This window comes from Elgaria multicarinata, chromosome 9, assembly GCF_023053635.1.
Source record: "Elgaria multicarinata webbii isolate HBS135686 ecotype San Diego chromosome 9, rElgMul1.1.pri, whole genome shotgun sequence".
In the NCBI taxonomy this organism is placed as follows: domain Eukaryota; kingdom Metazoa; phylum Chordata; class Lepidosauria; order Squamata; family Anguidae; genus Elgaria; species Elgaria multicarinata.
In genome coordinates, this window is record NC_086179.1 from 34694167 (window position 1) to 34712627 (window position 18461).

At 46.6% G+C, this 18461-nt stretch overlaps 1 protein-coding gene across 2 annotated transcripts in view; it reads left to right on the plus strand.

The window, feature by feature from the left end:
* Window positions 1-18461, plus strand: part of MICALL1 (MICAL like 1) — a 45780-nt gene that overhangs the window by 5353 nt on the left and 21966 nt on the right. The window contains exons 2-6 of one of the 2 annotated variants that reach the window (XM_063133515.1): window positions 7187-7235; window positions 11604-11745; window positions 13953-14053; window positions 15982-16118; window positions 16530-17089. In XM_063133515.1, coding sequence (XP_062989585.1) covers window positions 7187-7235; window positions 11604-11745; window positions 13953-14053; window positions 15982-16118; window positions 16530-17089 — 989 coding nt within the window. The remainder of the gene's footprint in view (window positions 1-7186; window positions 7236-11603; window positions 11746-13952; window positions 14054-15981; window positions 16119-16529; window positions 17090-18461) is intronic. The other variant, XM_063133516.1, reaches the window with a different exon arrangement.

The window sequence follows — 18461 nt, forward strand, 5'->3', positions numbered from 1 at the left end:
AGTGTTGAATCATGTTAACCATTCTAGTATGCCTTGATTTTAGAAGCTGGAGGATCAAAGGGTGGAAAGAAGTGGTCAAAAATCACTCCTTTGGCAGATCAAAAGCAGACCCTCTCTCCTTCTAAATTGTATTTACAAAGCAGTGCATATTAATGAGTTCTGGCTGGGATCGTGAATAGGCCATGATTGCAAGGTCTTCCACGGGACTGGCTGTTCCAGCTAAAGTTGTAAAGAAATTGAACAAGTTGCTCAGGCCGCAGTGAAATCCACAGACGGCAAAAGCTCAGAACACTCCTCTGTTCCTCTGCTGTTGCTCATTGGCACAGCTTACAGAGACCTTACGATCAGGGCTTTGCATGCTTAATCCTCTACTCAGCACACACAGTGAATCAAATTGGAACTGCACTAACAAATGATTTATTTACACTGAATAAAATGAGTTTTGTTTAGCTTTGTTTAGGCCACTAAAATCCTGCCTGTTGGCCATGGGAAATTTCATCCCCACAACTTCTGGCTCCTGTGATTTCGCAAGGCGTTGCATATCTTCTTGGCCTTAGAGGCTCGAAACCTGCTCTTCTTTTGAAAATGAAGTCACGAAGAGTCGGAAACGACTGAACGAATAAACAACAAAGGCTCCCAGGAAACTGAATTTTGCATCTATTACCTCATTCTAAGATTCTACACACCCTGCTGTCACATGGCACACACAACCCTGTTTGTGGTTGCAGGGGGCTCTAAAACCACTTTCCTGTAAGTCCATAGTTGGCTAAATCTTGGTTAAGGCAGAGGATAATGTATGGCTTCCATCTCCATGGGGCTTTCCCAACTTCCACTCTGTGGGGCTGTTCACACAACACACTCATTGGTTGAGTGTGGGTTGTTTTGAAGCATGGTTTGTTGTTGTTGTTGGACTGTAGGGGCCTTCCTAGACGAGGCCTTAGCGCGCCTTCTGTCCCGGCTTCCCTGCTGTGCGTCCAGATGACGCACAGGGGAATCCGGAGACAGGCCGCGCTGAGGCCTCCTCCAACGCGCCATAAGCGAATTCGCTTATGGCACGCCTTTTCCCCAGCTCCGGCCTCAGGCCGGAGCTGGGGAACGTCTAGGGACTTCCGCAGCTTTTCGCGGCTCCTCGCTTACTCGCGAGGAGCCACGAAAAGCCGCGGACCTGGCACAGCGCCTATAGTAGCGCTGTGCCCATCGGCGGGGGGGGCGAAGGCTGGGGGGGTGGGTGCCAGGGTGGGTGGCACGGGGGGAGGGTGGGTGTGATCGCGCCGCGCGCCGCCCGGGCAATGCCTGGCATGGGGCGGCATTGCAATGCCGCCCCATGCCAGGCATTGCCCGGGCTCGGGCGCGGCGCGATCGCACCCACCCTCCCCCCGTGCCACCCACCCTGGCACCCCCCCTCCCAGCCTTCGCCCCCCCCCCGGTAAACCCCCCCCCCCAAAAAAAGCACTTACCTCTCCGGAGTCTTCGGGCCGTACCCGGCCCCTTTAAAAAATTTTTAAAAATGCCGGACGCTGCAGGGACGCGACGTCCCTGCGCGTCGTGCGTCTAGTAGCCTGGGGGAGGCGCGCTAACTTCAGCGCGCCTCGGCCCCGCCTCCCTGCCGGCATAAGCCGGCAGGTCTAGCAAGGCCCTAGGTTATTGTATTGTCTGAATGCAGCCAGGGTGGTTTGTTAACCATGCAGTGTGGCTTATTTTTCTTGAACAAGCCAGCTTGAGAACCCATGGTTGATCATTGGGTTATTGAGGGTGGTTAACAAGCCACACTGCATGGCTAACGTGTCATCTTGGCTGAGTTAAGACAATAGGATAACCCACCCTGCGAAAACGTGCTGCATTCAGACAACACGCTAACCCACAGTTCAACAAACAACCCACAGTTCAAAACAACCCACCCTCTACCCCTTAATGTGTTGTGTGAACAGCCCCTATGTGTATTGTGCCATTCAGTGATACTTTGCAACCCATTGCTTCCCTGTCATGCACTCACATCTGGCTTCTTCCCTGTCCCTTTGTTTTCAGGTCGGTAACAACTTCCTCTGAGGTTCCTCCCAGTGGACTGGAGGACCCTGAGATCAGGCACAGCTTCCAAACCTAGGGCCAATGAGTTAAACGTTGGCTAGCTTTGCCCCATGAGCTGCCTGTTGCCGACCGCTGCCTAGTGCCATCTTTGGCTCTCTGATGTTTTCTGATTTGTGCTTCTGTTTATGCCAGGTTTAGTCACCTTTTATAAAGTATCTGGTCTGTAATGTTTGGATATACTTGCTGCATTGAGCCACTGCTATGCTTTCATTTTTTTAAAGTTGTGGGTAGGAGAGATTATTTATTTGTGTAGGTTTGTAGTGTACCCTATCTGAAGGGTTTTTGTTTCATTTTTTTAAAGCACAGAGAGAAATCCCTGTTGCAACTGGAGGCCCTAGGCCAAACCTGGTTCCAGAGGGGTGCTGCCTGGCTCCCTCGAGAAGATTAGCTGCTGACAAAGGCTGTTGCAGAATGGCAGGCTTTCTATTGTGACCCACTTTTGCCTCTCCAGTCCCTGAATTCAGTCCAGCTTCCTAGCCCTTTCCTGGCCCCATATTAAGGGGCCATAGCTATGCTGAAACCCCAGCCTAGCGGTTCATGCCGTTGAGGCTCTGCTGTACAAACAGTAAATAGTCTCAGAGCTAGGAAATCTTGTTGGTAAAATGCACAGTACTTACTAGGCTGAGACAAGCTGTGTGATCTTTCTGTCCTTACTGAAGGAAAATAATAATAATAATAATAATAATAATAATAATAATAATAATGCCTATTCTTATGCTACCTTTTGTTACCCAGTTGTGAACTTGCTTGCCTCCATATGTAACCAACACAATTCATATGGTAGGTTGTTTTGTCTGTTGCTTAGCTGCTTCTGCCCAGCGCGAGTTGGGGCTGCTTCTTCTTCTTCTTCTTCTTCTTCTTCTTCTTCTTCTTCTTATTATTATTATTATTATTATTATTATTATTAATTCATTATTATTTATTACATTTATATACCGCCCCATAGTCGAAGTCTCTGATTGGTTGAATAAGTCAGCCATTTTGTCAGTTTGGCTTCTTTGAAACCAATGCCATCAAAGAACAGGGTGGTGCACGGGATGTAAGCAGTGTTTGAGTGAATGACAGAGTGTTGCAAAGCAATTCTAAAGCTCAATCTCAAGAACTTTATTTCAAGGGCTAGGAAATAAGGCTTAAGAAGTGTATCTCCTCTCCCCACCCTGCTGAGGATATCAGCTCTGCAACATGCCAGTGAGAATGGCAAAGCTCTGCCAAACAGTCACTATTACACACAAGGAGCATTTCTAGGCAGGACCCACAAATTGAAACCGCTCTTATTAAGGACTCAAAAGTCACATGATGAAATGGAAAAGAAAGAAATGTGCTGACCGATCCTGCGTATGTGCGTTCGGGGCGTTAGCCATACTGTGTACAATGGGACCTACTCCCAAGTAAGTGTGCATAGGACGGCAGAGGTAGGCCTAATCTACACCAAGCAGAATATTGCACCATGAAAGCAGTATACAAAAGGCAGGAGCCACACTGCTGCTTTATAGTGGTATTGAAGTGCACTGACAACTGTTGGAGCCCATTGACACATACCATATACCGCTTTCATACTCCTATATTCTGCTTGGTGTGGCTCCTGCCTTTTATAAACCGCTTTCATACCGTTTTCATAGTGCAATATCCTGCTTGGTTAGGCCATAGTCAGATTTCCTGATCCTGAAGTCCACACTGCGTGAACTCCAGAGGAAGCATCAAGTATACAGCCTCTCTCGGCTTGCCATCCTCTGGATGTGTTGGACATCCTCAGCCGGTCAAGCTCACTTGGGCTCATGGACGTTGTATTCCAATGCATCTGGAGGGTGCCAGGTTCGGGGCGGCTGAAGGAAAGCATAAATTCTGCAGCGATTTGCTTTGCAGGGGGTTGAATTGGGTGGCAGCAATGAAATTAATGGAACCCAAAATCTGTGAACAGCGGATGAGGCTACTGCTGAGCTTAGACGTTCACTGCTGCACAGACAAATTGCTTGTTTTCTCACACATGAGGTAGTGATGATCTTTGCTTTTGTCTCAGGAGTGTTGGAGATGCTTAATGAAGGGTTATGTTTCAGAAACCGCTGAGATCATCCAAGCGATGGTGCCCATCGTAACCAGTCACGGTGTGCGCGTTACAGACATTCCTAGTCCGTGCCGTAGCTTGTTGATTCTTCTTCCCTTGCAAAAGGTGTTGGCAAATGTCAGCTCTTTTTCCGTGACAACTCTCCACCCTCTCCGCAACACAATGAGTCAGTTTCATAAAAAAGGAGATGAAACTTTCACAGGCAGGCCAGTACTGGCATTGCTGAGGAAAGCTGACGGCATCACATCAGCGGCGGTCTTGTCACTCGACAGGCAGACAGGACCAAATAAGATATTACTAGGGTAGAAGTTGACGGCAGCAGCGGCTTTGCCATTCTGCACTCAAATATTGTGTGAATGAATGTGACTGAGGTTTGTAAAACGTCAGGTTTGCAGAAATGACATACCGTGCCACACCAGTTCCATTGAATTATATATATTTTTTCATAGTTTGGATGTTTGTTCTTGATGTTGTTGGCTTTCCCCCAATTGTTTGTTGCTGAATGGGGAAGGAAGCCTGGGAGTCAATTTTGAGCAACGACGGTGTCATGGAGGCAGGGCTCCAGGAACCGGGCATTATGAAGGCGGCCTCAACCATTTATTTTACTTATTATTACATTTATATCCTGCCTTTTTTCCATCTTAAGGAGCCCAAAGCGGCATACGTAATCCTCCTCCTCCTCTCTATTTTTTCTTCACAACAATGCTGTGAGGTAGGCTGGGATGAGAGCCAGTGACCTTCATGTCTGAATGGGGAATAGAACCTGGATCTCTCGGCTCCCAGTCCAACACATTAGCCACTACACCCCACTGGCTCTCAACCATGTGTGGAGTGAAGACGTCTGCTCCCCATGACAGCTTGGAAGCCCAGCTTGGAAACCCCTCTAGTTTCTGGGGTGGGGGTGTTGAACCTCTTTCAGTTGGAGGGCCGAATTCCATCTCAGAGAAGCCCTCAGGGGCTGCTTTCTGGCCTCATTCATTTGGGGCCGAAGGCAAAATGGGGCTGGGCCAAAGTCACACGGGATGGTGCCCAAATACCCCCAATACTCATCCATTTTAGCTTAAATTTCTTGCTGTTGGTAGCTAATTCTTAGGAGAGGCATTTCAACCTTTGAGAATTGTGTGTGTGTATGTGGGGGGGGGGGAACTGCACAGGAAATCACCAAACAATTGGTGACCAGGTGGAAGAGGTTGGGGCCAGGGAAAGGGGTCATGGCTGTATCGGGGACCCCAGGCCAGAGGTTCTTTTTTAATTTTTTATTTATTTATTACTACATAAAATACAAACCAACATAACAATTAACATACTAATACAACAAATTACTTGAATATACAATTGTTAACACATAATGCTTTATCATAACATAATCCAAAATAATTCAACAAATAACAAGTGCTCCCCCTTCCCTCCGGGATCATTCCTGTTTCCAAAATCTTAACACCTCTTCTGCTGGTGGTTTCCCACTTCCCTTAGAAAACACAAATATTAGGAACTGCTTCCAAATTTCCTCAAAATCATTCGTTTTTGCTATACCTTTTCTCACTTCTATGTTACATGTTAATTTATCATTAATAACAATCTCCCATACTTCTTTATACCACTCTTCAATACAATAATCACCTTGAATCTTCCAGTTCCTAGCTACAATCAACCTTGCTGCAGTCAGCAAATTCGTTATCAATTCCTTGATTTCTTTACTACATTTAAAATCTTCATGTAGGCCAGAGGTTCTGAACCTGCCCAAGGGCCTCTACTTCCCTTGCTCGGCTTCGTCCATTTTCGTCTGCTGCCCCTTACGCCTGGAACGCTCTTCCAGAACATTTGAGAACTACAAGTTCAACCACAGCTTTTAAAGCTCAACTAAAAACTTTTCTTTTTCCTAAAGCTTTTAAAACTTGATGTTGTGCAGACTTCTACTGTTACTTTCTACTGTTAGTTTTTCCCTACCCTGTGCCTGCTTACCCTACCCTGTACCTGTTTGCATTCCCTTCCCCTCCTTATTGTTTTACTATGATTTTATTAGATTGTAAGCCTATGCGGCAGGGTCTTGCTATTTACTGTTTTACTCTGTACAGCACCATGTACATTGATGGTGCTATATAAATTAATAATAATAATAATAATAATAATAATAATAATAATAATAATAACCCCTGTTCTGTGGGCACAGTTACATAGAGGTTTTGAAACAGGTCAGAAGTCCATCTGAGACTTGTACGTTCCCTCCAGTATTCCCCATGTATTGCACAAATATCTCTACAATGCATGCAGACCATACGGAGGTGTCTTTAGCACTCAGTTTGTCTTGGCCTTGCCATGACTGCCAGGCATGGCTCCCCAACAAGTGTACACACTTTCCCCAGTCTTCTCATGTGGTGGTGTTCATTGGTTGTACCCACCAGTCTTCCCCAATCTGGTGCTTTTCAGATGTCTTGGACTACAACTCCCAGGATTCCTGACCATTGGCCATGCTGGCTGTTGCTGACGGGAGTTGAAGTCCAAAGCCTCTGGTGGACATCAGGTTGGGGAAGGCTGGTGTGTATATCAATGAACATGTGTGCAGGGAAAATGTCACATGGAAAGCCATCCACACGATGTGTTGGTTAACATGTAATGTGTCAACTGACTTGGATTTTGAGCCCAAGCCATTGGGAACTTGTCTTGGGCAGGATGTGAAGAACCTTTGTGAAGCGGGAGTTTCTCGCTAGAAGTGTCTGCTGTTTTCATTTTCTCTTTAAAGATCACTTTTTTCATTGGTGAACCTATAACTGAAGTTCTTCTGTAGTCTAAATGTCCTGCCTTTTAGGGGTTTTTTGAAAAGTCCACCATGGGAGGGTTTCTTTTCTTGTCTGGAACATCAACCGGTTGAACTACAAAGATTTTCTGCTCCAGAAATTATGCCTTGAAGTACATGACTAGTAATGGCCACCCAGAGATGCTGCCACACAAAACTGTGTGTGATCTGGTTGAGACAGAACCATATTTCCTTCTCTCCCTGAGGCATCATTTGTATTTGTTTTGTTCTTCTTTCCTCTGCAGGGACTTTGATTCGCTTTCTAAGGACAATGTATATGAGAACAACCGTCTGGTGAGTCCTGCCTTTGATCTTCACTGTTTGTTGCTTCACTTAATTCTGATGATTTCCTGACTCAAATTGCTCACAGAAATGCTAGAAAAATGCCTGGTGCCAGGTTGCTCAAGTGTCTGGAAATACAACGCTGATAACAAGGTGTTTCAAATTGTGCTGGTCTCAGACCGTAATAAAGTGATTGATTGAAGGTGTTTCAAATCTACGCCTGTTCCTGCCTTACAGCATGAATGCATTTGACAGTGTGCTTTTCTTGAATCTGGCTGCCATGTTCTTTTTCCATCATGCCCAAATTGCAGAGAGGCCTGCCCCAACCCCTTACTTTTTGTGATGCCTTCCCTCGGCTATCCTTGTTAGACCCCTGCATGATTTGGCTAAAATTCTGAGGTGTCGGGGGTTAGGGCTTGTAGACCACTAAGTCCTCCTCTCCCATAACTCTTTCCCCACAATTCAAGCACTGTGTGCACCTCAGGGCTATCTGAGGTAATTTATTTATTATTGCATTTATATCCCGCCTTTTTTCCTCCAAGGAACCCATTTTATCCTCACAACAACAACCCTGTGAGGTAGGGTGGGCTGAGAGTGACTGGCCCAAAGTCACCCAGTGGGTTTCCATGGCCGAGTGGGGATTAGAACCCGGATCTCCTGACTCCCAGTCCAACACTTCAGTGCGACCTTTCTTTCTTTCTTTTTTTAAAAGTTCTGGGTAAGATTAAAACTGAGAACAAGAGTGTCAAAGCTACACGTCTCATCAGTGGCCCTTCTATCAAAGTCCCCAAGCTGAAAGGCTGCGTACGTCTGTGTAAATAAAGAACTATGGGGGAATCTCCTTTTGACATCCTGACATTGTAAATATGGCACAATAGGTCATAGAAATACGGCACAATAAGTATGTCAGTAGGTCATAGAGATACGGCACAATCAATGTGGCAATAGTCATATAAATGTGGCGCAATAAATGGAAATATCAATAGGTCATAGAAATGTGGCTATCTTTTTATTATGGGCTTGATCCTGGGGATCCTCGGACTGGCAAGGCATCACAAATACTGGGATTTAACTCCGGGCTCCAGAAGTTACCATCCTGCATGGTGCTCAAGACGTCATTCACTGTGGCCATCTGGGTGATCTCTTAAGAGCGTAATCCTATACATGTTTAGACAGAGAAAAAGTCCTACAACTCCCAGCATTCCCCAGCCAGCAACACTGGCTGGGGAATGCTGAAAGTTTTAGGACTCGATTCTGTCTAAATATGAATAGGAAGGCACCCTAAGTCTCCTTGTTTTGATGCAAACACCGCAATTTGCTGACATCTCAGTTTCTGACTGTTCACTCTGTATAAAAGGATGTTCCCTTTTCATTTAGGAACCCCAACTGTACAGTGCAGTAACTACTGCACTTTGCTGCTGGAGGGTTTTGGCCTCTCTCAGTTGTCCCTAAACAGACAAAGACACGTGCGCAAGACACATGGACTACAATGAGCAAATGCTTTAGCTTGTTAGTGCTTCTGGAGTGAAGGCGGGATTGAGGCAGGGCAAGGAAGTCAGTCTGTGTAGGAGAAGGAGCAGACATGAAACAAAGCAGCCAATACCGGAAAGGAGGAAGGAAGAACATTGTTCAGGGTGTCACTTTGTGTATTTATTTATTCCCACCCTTTGCCGCAGAATAAGTATTTCATAAAATTTCATCAGGAAAAAAAGAGAGATGCAAAGCCTTCTTGGAAGAATGAAACAGTGCAAATAATAACCCTTTTATTTGTAAATTAACATGGCTTAGTGATCAGATCTGTACCATTGTTCAGGAAATGTATGAAAATCAAGTCTCAGTGGGAGGCTTGATTTAAATTGGTGATTTAAATTGACCCTTTTTCTTGCTGGTTTAAATCATCGATGATTTAAAAACCATTGATAATTTAAATCAATCCACCCTGCTCCCTTGCTTTGGGAAAGAAACAAATTTAGATTCCCAGGAGGCCTAATTCTGTGCAGAATCGTAGATTTCACATTTGCATGGCAGACGGGCTGACCCAAATATGCAGCCCAGTGTAATGGGCTTGCCACGGCAGTAGAAAAATGTGCGTTGATTTCCCTCTGTGGCCTAGCTAAGATACCAGGCAAGTGTAAATAATAATCTCGTCTGGGTAGAATATTGCTGATGTAATTGCAGAGTTCTGGCTAGAGATGGGCTAGTTCTTGGATAACCCTTTGTGTTTCCATTCTGATGGAAACCGAAAGCACATACAAAATTATGGTGTTACCACTTTTTGAGTGTGCAAGTATCCGGGCATACTTTGTCAGAGTCCCTGATGGAGAGGTTGCCTTGATCCTTCCCACATCAGCAAGGTTATGGTTCCAGGTTTCCGTGCTATGCTTAAATCCCTTCCAACATCACGTGGAACTGTTAGAATTCTGAAAAGATCAGGCAGGGGGAGATCTGGGGTAGGATTCAATGGCGCAGTACCACTAGTGGCGAGCACCGCTGGTTCCTGGTGTATGCACAGGCAGCGGTGTAGCGCTTTTGGATGCAAGCCCCCAAACAACTGGAAATACAGGTTTCTGATAGGGGCAGGATGCACCTTCCAGAAACGCCCATTTCCAATCGCTTGGGGGCTTGCCCCTGGAAGCGCTATATCTCTGTCACCAGTGGTATGGCCGAAAGAGAAAGGAAACCCCAGATAACGAGTGAGCAGGAAAAAAAAGCCAAAGGCAAGGGGTGGAACCAGGAGTTGTGTTCTGAAAGGATTTATTATTGCCAACGCATTTCGGACTAAATCCAGTCCTTCATCAAGGCAATTCTTTTAACAATGTAAAATCACTTCTCTCCTGAGCGCTGGTGTTCTATGTGCGGTGTTTCAGAACACAACTCCTGGTCCGCCCCTTGCCTTGGGCTTTTTTTCCTGCTCACCGGTGGTATGGGCCACGTGTGCCCCGGGAACCAACAGTGCTTGCCACTAGTGGAAGGACATCGTTGGATCCTACCTCTGTAGTGGGGAGATCTCCCAGTTGTGCACTCCTGTGTGACTCCTATTTACACATTTAATATGTATCTATTTCTAGCTTTGAATGTTTGATATTGTTGTCTTATGTTCTATGGATTGCAAGCCGCTTTAGATTCTTCTTTGATGAAAAGCAGGATAAAAATGTTTGTTTGTTTGTTTAAAAAAGGAAATAAATAATTATACAAAGCACACTGTGATTTCTGATTTCACTTCTGTTAAGGTCTGGCATTCTCAAGCGGAGAGAGGGTGACTCACATGAGGTCTCCCAGTGAGTCTGTGATGCAGCTGAGAACTGGTCATAGTCCATCATGCTGTCTAATGAACCATGCGGGAAGCAAATATAGCACTGTCATCTCTATGGCTTCTGCCACATTCTTTGTCCCTAGTAATTGTTCATGGCTGGAAAAATTCATCTTGCCTTAGTCATTTCATCTCACCCTAACCTCCTCCCAACTATAGTGTGTCTAATTTGTGCAATGTTTTTCTGAACTTTTCTTATTTTTCTGTGCAACTTTTTTTGTATCAAAAATTTGGAAAGGAGGTCACCTTTAGATTTTGCCTTTCCTCCCAGGAGGTCAAATCAGTGCACCTCTCTCACAACAGCCCTGTGAAGTAGCATAGTCTGAGATTTGATGACTGGCTCAAAGTCATCCAGTGGGCTTCAGGGCTGAGTGGGGGCATTTGAACCTGGGTCTCCCCAGTGCCAGCCTGACTTTCTCACCCAGCGTTTCCCAAGCTAGGGAGCGCCAAACGTGTTAGACTGCATTGGCCATGTTGGCTGGGGATGATGTGAGTTGCAGTCTTAACACATCTGAACAGCACCTGCTTGGGGAAGGCTCCTTTAACCACTGATTGAAATTATGGTGGAGGGTGGTGGAATTTGTAAAATTTACCCTGTTTGGGGAGACATGGATGGATGGATGGATGAAATGGGACAAACACAAAAAAAATTGTAGGGGGAAGCTGGTAAGATATTCTGTTCCTAGCTCACTAGAAGGTCAGCACAAGGACCCCTTAGTTTTTGAGACTGCAGTGAACCCTCCTCAGTCATGAGAGCTGGAAACTTGTTTTGAGAAAAGAAAGGCAACAGAGATTCTTGGGGAACATGCCCAGATCTGATGGACTTGTCAAGAAGGGTAGTCGTTGTGTGCAAACAAAAGGAAACAGACATGGTTCTATTTCAGAGGTGTGCAGTAGGAAAGAGATGGTATGAGGGCAGAGGAGAGTCCTAGTGTATGTCATATTATCGGTTCCTTTTCTAGGGTATTTTTTTCCTTTGTGACTTCTTCCCTTGTTTTGGTCCGCTTGCGTGTGTGTGCGTGCATCAACCTTGGTTTCCTAATGGTTCTCCCTTCTGTTGCTTTTTTTAGGCATTTGAGGTGGCCGAACAAGAGCTGGGCATCCCTGCCCTGCTGGATCCCAGCGACATGGTCTCCATGAAGGTCCCCGACTGCCTCAGCATCATGACTTACGTCTCCCAGTATTACAACCATTTTAACAACCCCGACCAAGGTGAGAGAGCGCCAAAGTGACGTCTCCTACATTACTAGTAAATCAATACAGAAGGCAGCAATTGACAAAACCAATCAGAGCCAGTGTGGTGTAGTGGCTAAGGTGTTGGACTGGGAGTCGGGAGATCCGGGTTCTAGTCCCCACTCGGCCATGGAAACCCACTGGATGACTTTGGGCCAGTCACAGTCACAGACTCTCAGCCCAACCTACCTCACAGGGTTGTTGTTGTGAGGATAACATGGAGAGTGATCTCTTCCGCAGGTCTATCCAGTAGAATTTTAGGATATTTTTAGGATGTTTTTAAACAGTGTATACCATGTTTTTAATCAGTATTTTATGTATTTTATGCTTGCTGTTATTTCCCGCCTCGATCCAATCGGAGAGGCGGGTAAGAAATAAATTATTATTATTATTATTATTACTATTATTACTATTGAGGAGGATTATGTATGCCGCCTTGGGTTCCTTGCAGGAAAAAGGCAGAATATAAATGTAATAAAAATTAAAAATAAAATAAATCACATTTAATGCACAACTGCTATTATATAATAATTTTCAACGCTGGGGTAAGAAAATACCACAGCTTTGAAATTTATTATATAATAGCAGTTGTGTGCCATGTGCATTACATGTGTTTGTCTCCTGCATAACACCGTGGGCCCTCTGCTCTTTTCTGGTGTGGCGGCATCGCCGCTTTGCCCTCCCTAGAAGGCGGGAACTCGCCAGGCATCCATAAAGTCTCTTGGCATGGCGAGCTTCCCTCCGTAAGCAGGATGAGGCCCTGTTCTTTTTCAGAGCTTGGAGCACGCAGCGGGTGGGGGTGGGGTCACGTGAGGGATAGGGCCATGGGCATCTGAGGCAGAAAATTCCCCCCTCGCTTATAGTTGTTTATAGTTGTTTTTAGATTTATGTTTTTTGGTATACTGTATGTTTTTATGGTTTTAAATTTTGTATGTTGTTTTTAATTGTTTTAATCTTATGTAACTTCAGCTATGGAGCGGTATAGAAATGTAATAAATAAAATAAATAAATAAAAAGATCCACAACAGTTGCAGAGGTAAAACAGCTCAAAACACAACTTCGGACTGTAAGCTATTAAATACAAAACATACCCAGGCAGTAAAACCATACAATGAGTTAAAATGCCTGAGAGAATAAAAAGGGTTTTGCCTAGTGCTGAAAGATCAACAGGGAAGGCGCCTGCAGGGAGGGCATTCCAATTCCACAATTGCGGGGGCCACCACAAAAAAGGCCTGCTCAGAGGCAGTGGGGACAAGACACCATCCCTCTCAGCTAGGGGAGAGGCAGGGGGGTTGGAGGGAGCGGACATACCAGCTGCTGACCAAGGCCCTGCCAAAATCAGTGGATCCCTAGAACTTCCCCCGTGGCTCTAACGATGATGCTTAACCATGAAACCCTTTGCTAAGGTCAAGCTTAAGTGATAATCACAACAGCTCTGAAGTGTGAGGGAACTGGGGCAGAGAGGGCTGTGCGGGGAGCAGTTTGCCCACGCGAGCCGGGAGGAAGAGAAGTCACACGGGCTTGCGCTTCAGCTCCTGACGTGTGTTAGAAGCCAGGTTGGCCCATGCCACCTTCTAAAACCAGGTGATTCTCTCCACCAGAAGAGCAGAACGTTAGGACTGAAGCCTCGTTCTGCCCCCCTCCCCGGATTTCCCAGGGGGCCACACCCTTTCCCTCAACCACCAATCGCCTGGTGGCTTCCCAGCTTTTGTGCAGTCCCTCGCCCCCATTAGAACATAGAAAGCTGCCTTATACTGTGTCAGACCATTGGTCCATCTAGCCTAGTATTGTCAACACTGACTGGCAGCGGCTCTCCAGGCTTTTGGGCAGGATTCTTTCCTCGCCCTAGCTGCAGAAGCCGGGGATCGAACCTGGGACCTTCTGCATGCAAAGCATGTGCTCTGTCACACTGAGCTATGGCCCCTCCCATTCTAAAAAGGTTGAAGTGCCTCTCTTGAGGCTTAGTTTCTGGCAGTAACAGCTGCAAGGGAAAATACGCTGGCATTCTTGGCTTTTTGCCTTTGGCCCCATCTATCCCTGGGACGCAGCCTCTGAGTGCTTCTCTGAAATGGAATCCGGCCCTCAGCCTAAAAGAGGCGTTGCAGCCCTGATCCATGCTCTCCTGCCTTTCTGACTCCTCTCGGCTCCCCTCCTGGATTGAATCCCGTTTTTCTCTGCCTTTGCAGCCAGGGTCCCTCCGCCTCTGAAGCGCCCAGCGGCTGCCTCCTCGCCTACTCTGCCAGCCCACAGGCCCGTGGTTGCTTCCGAGATGACATCAGCACCCCAGGTACCCAGCCTGCTAAAAAAATGGGTCTCTCCTGCTCTGTCAGCTCTCTCTAAGCTCCTTCTGGTTCTGGCTTCTGAACTGGCACTATCCAAAAGAAAGCGATGCGGAATGTATGATTGATCATCCTCCCCTTTTCCTTGCTCACTCAGCTACGAAGCATGCATGGCTCCCCTGTAGATGATTTATTCATGCAGAGATACAATATATATCCTGCATTTCATCACAGAACAATCCCATGGAGAGTCACAGTATATACTCACCGGATTCGAACAATCAGTGTGGGTTAAATAAGCTTGTTTAAACTACGTTGCGTGCTGGGCACTATTTGCCTATTCACTCGCCCAGTGTGGCTCATTGTTTGTCCAAAGCCAGGCAGCATGGCTTGTTGGAAGGTGAAACAACCCTCAAATAGCCCATGGGCTTTTGTTTGTTATTTGAGGGTTGCTTCCCCATCCAACAAGCTACGCTGCCTGAGATTGGTTGACATGACAAGCCATACTAGGGTGGGTGATTAGGCAAATGGCACCTGGCACACACCATGGCTTACATAAGCCACTGTGGCTTGTTTAACCCACAGTGATCGTGTGAACCGGCCCAGTATGTCATTCAACAAAACCTGATAATAATGCACAACAACTTGGCAGTCAAAATTCTATATATATCATTCATCAACTATATCACCGTAATACATTTAGGCCCAACCATGTAATTGAAAGGTCTGTCAAAAAATGATTGTTTTCACTTGGCGCCAAAAGCTGACCAATGTTAGTGCATATCTAACCTTTGGGGGAGACCCTTTCTCAAGCTGGTGTACCACTACTGAGAAGGCCATGTTAGAAGTTCTGAAGTTCAGACTTTGATAGGTGATGGTATAACCAAAAGGGCCTCCCCAGCAGATCTCAACGGATAGGCAGGATGATTTTTTGGTGGTTATTATGGTAGCATTTATATTTTTCCTGTGCTTGGCTCAGGGATGGGTACATTTCAGGAAAAAGGGTGCAGACAGCGTATGTAATGTCAAGCATATATGCTGAACATGTTACCCACCAAGATGAATTTTGCCCTTGTGGCAGGGACAGCAGCCCCCCAGACACAGCAAAAACGAAGGGGTTGTCAAGAACCATGCACATTGCAATATATGGGTCGTAAATTGCCCAGGCCTGACATAGCGAGCTGCTGTTATTCCTAGTATTTCAGGGCTTGTATACATAATCAATTATTTTAAGATAATGATCCCTTCACTCACAATGATGGTTGGTATCTTTACGAGATCTTGGCCCTAATTATCTTGTTTCATCTTGGGATAATAACGATGCTACTATTGTGAACATGTGATTTTGTGTGTATAAGATGGTCCTGGATTCAGGGGTCAGAAATGCTGCCCAGAGGCAAAGAGCAGACATGTTAAACCTGGTCACATACCTTTCAAACCCGGACTCCGTCAAATACAGAAACGCTGAAATGGAGCTCTCACCAGAGCTGGAAAGATTGTACCTGTTTGGACAGGTTTGGAAGATCGCTCTTTCTGCCCAACTTGGTAGTTATTACAAGAAGAGGAACGTGGGCTAAAGATTTTGCGTTCCAACCTTCCCTGTTGCAGAAGGCGTTTTTTAATTGTCTGGTGCTGTTTATTTCTTTTACTGCCGTGTTTTTAATTCATTTATTTTTATGCTCCGTTTTTAATCTGGATTTTATTGTTCGCCACCTTGAAGGCCATTTTGGGGGCTGAATGGTGGGACAGAAAATAAATAAATATGTACTAGACATTGGGTTGAGTCCAATGCTAGCCCTACTTAGAGTAGACCCATTGGAATGAATGAGACTTAAGTCAGTCATGTGGAAAAGCTCGAGGCTCGCTCTCGGGGCCAAGAGTGCCTGGATCTCTTTGTTGGTGGAGGCATTCTCATTCCAGCTTCTCGTTGCCTCAGGACGATGTTGCTGAAGGCCCGGAGGAGCAGTCTCAGCGGACCACCCTTAGCAGCACCTGTGCGGCTTGCCAAAAGCACGTCCACCTGGTCCAGCGCTATCTGGCCGATGGCAAACTGTACCACCGCCAGTGCTTCAGGTAAGCTCTTCCAACCCAGGTCTGTTGCCAGCTAATGCTGTCACCCGTTCTCCTTCCTTACGAGGCGCATGGCTTTCTAGTCGTGCCAAGTCTTCCTGGAGAAACTTTCACCTTCCAAATCCTAAGCAAAATACAAAATGCATTCGTTTTTCGTCATGCTGCCATGAGGGCTGGTAACTTGCTTTTCAGAGGAAAAATGGAGGCAGGGGGAAGGGCATCAGGGTCTATGCAAATGGGTACAGGGGAACCGAGAAACTGGGAACTTAAGTGACTTTGCCCAGAGTCTCATAGTGAGTCTGTGTCAAAGCCACAAACTGGATTTTGTTCTCCTGAGTTCTCCTGGGATCACGAGGCCACGATTCCTTACCACCTCCGCCTTCTAGTAATGGGCTCCGTTTGCATCTCTGACAGGTGTAAAGAGTGCTCCAGCACGCTCCTCCCTGGATCTTACAAGCCTGGACCAGAACTGGGCACCTTTGTGTGCACGCAGCATCGTGGCAAGCTGGGCCTCAGTGTGAGGAGAGAGCACAGGCCGAGTCCAGAGCTTCAGCATGCCAGGGAAAGCCATGAGCCTGGCGTAGCGAGCGCGTGTGTGGAGGGAGAGAACGGAGTTTTGGAGAGTCGCCCATCGGCCACAGAAGAGATGGGGGAGAGAGCAGTTGACGGAGCCGAGTCGGAGGCTGAGGTGCCTCCTGCCCAGCCTAAGAATGAAACGCTCGCCTCCGTTCCCAGCTCCGAGCCTTGCTCCCAAACGCCACCCAGGCCTCCAGTGCCAGCCAAGCCGCCCATGCTCATCCAGGACAAAGCCAGCCAGCAATATGGGCAGCTCAAGGAGACCCGGCCTACCCCCGCCCCCAGGAAGAGCACGGATGCCACAGCCCTCTCCCCTCCAAACTCCCACCCTGTTCCAAGGCCCAGAGCCAACGTGCAGAGCGAGGGCTCCAGTGAGCCAGGATCCGGTCTGGTCAATGGTGAGAAAGTACTGAGCAGAGGGAGGTAGCGAAATAGGCCTGGTGGCTCCAAGTAGCACTGAACTGGAGTGGGAGGTGTGTGTGTGAATTTTAGGGGCAAACGGTTAGCCTTTCCCAGACTGGTGCCTTCCAGGTGTGTCGGATTGCAACTCCTATCGTTGCTATGCTGGATGGGAATGATGGGAATTGCAGTTCAACACATTGGGAGAGCACCAGGTTGGCAAAGGCTGAGCTACATCCTTAAGTACAAACAACTTTCTTAAGGATCCAACTAGACATCTTTGCCAGGCTTTTTCTCCTGAAAAACATAGACTCATACTGGGGAAAAACAATGGTACGTTGTGCCTAGTACTGTTTACAAATAGCAACTTTCCAGGGTCTCAGGTCTTTCTCAGCTCTCCTCTCTGCGATCTTTTATTTTTTATATTTTTAAACCGCCCAGTAACCAAAGTCCTGTGGGCGGTGTGCAGATGGCTTAAAATCATAACATCTGAGTTAACGAGAGAAGAATGTTGATAAAATAGAGCAGGTTAAAACCCACAGCAGGGATTTTAAAGAAGCAAAACAAAATTAAAGTAAAAGCAACAACGGAGATTAAACAGTGCAAAAGACCAAAAAGGCCTTTCCCGACTGTAGGTCTCCAGCTGGCAAACTACAGCTCCCATCATTCCCATCTGACATGAACAGGGACGATGGGACTTGTAGTCCAACAACATCCAGGGACACATGGTTAGAAAAGGCTGATCTGAAAGCAGCTAAAGTGTTCCTGTAATGTCTGGGAAAATGCAAAGGTGTTCACCTGCTACTGAAAGGACTATAATGTAAGCGACAGGCAAGTATATGGGGGTGGGGGGGTCACCACTGAAAAGGCCCTTTCTCTTGTAGCCACCTGCCTCATCTATCCTTTAACTGAGGATGCTGGGGAGTGAAACTAGGTCCACCAGCATAACAAGAGCGTTGTATGGGAATTTCCCTGCTTTTTTTTTGTCTCCTGCACTTCAGTCAGTCCAAGGTTGGAAGGTGCAGAGAAGGCCTACTGCGAAAAATTCTCAGGCTGGGTTTGCACCTCTTTATCTGACTGGGGCAGAGTTCACCTAATCCGCATTACAGCCACAGGCAACTATAGCAGTGCCCACACCCTTAGACAGTGTATACCACTGCCAGGGTTTTATGGGCTCTCCCACGCCCCCTCTTCGTTTTGTATCAAGATTACTCGAATTCTGTACCCAATTTATGGGCGTAGTGATCCAGCGGTTTTAAGCTCTAAACAACCTTGCGGCCTGGGTTTAGAGGACATGCAGCTGACAACGGAGCCGCTTGTGGGTTGCTGAGTAAAAGTGGAAGCAGAGACATACTGCAGGCAGCGCATCCA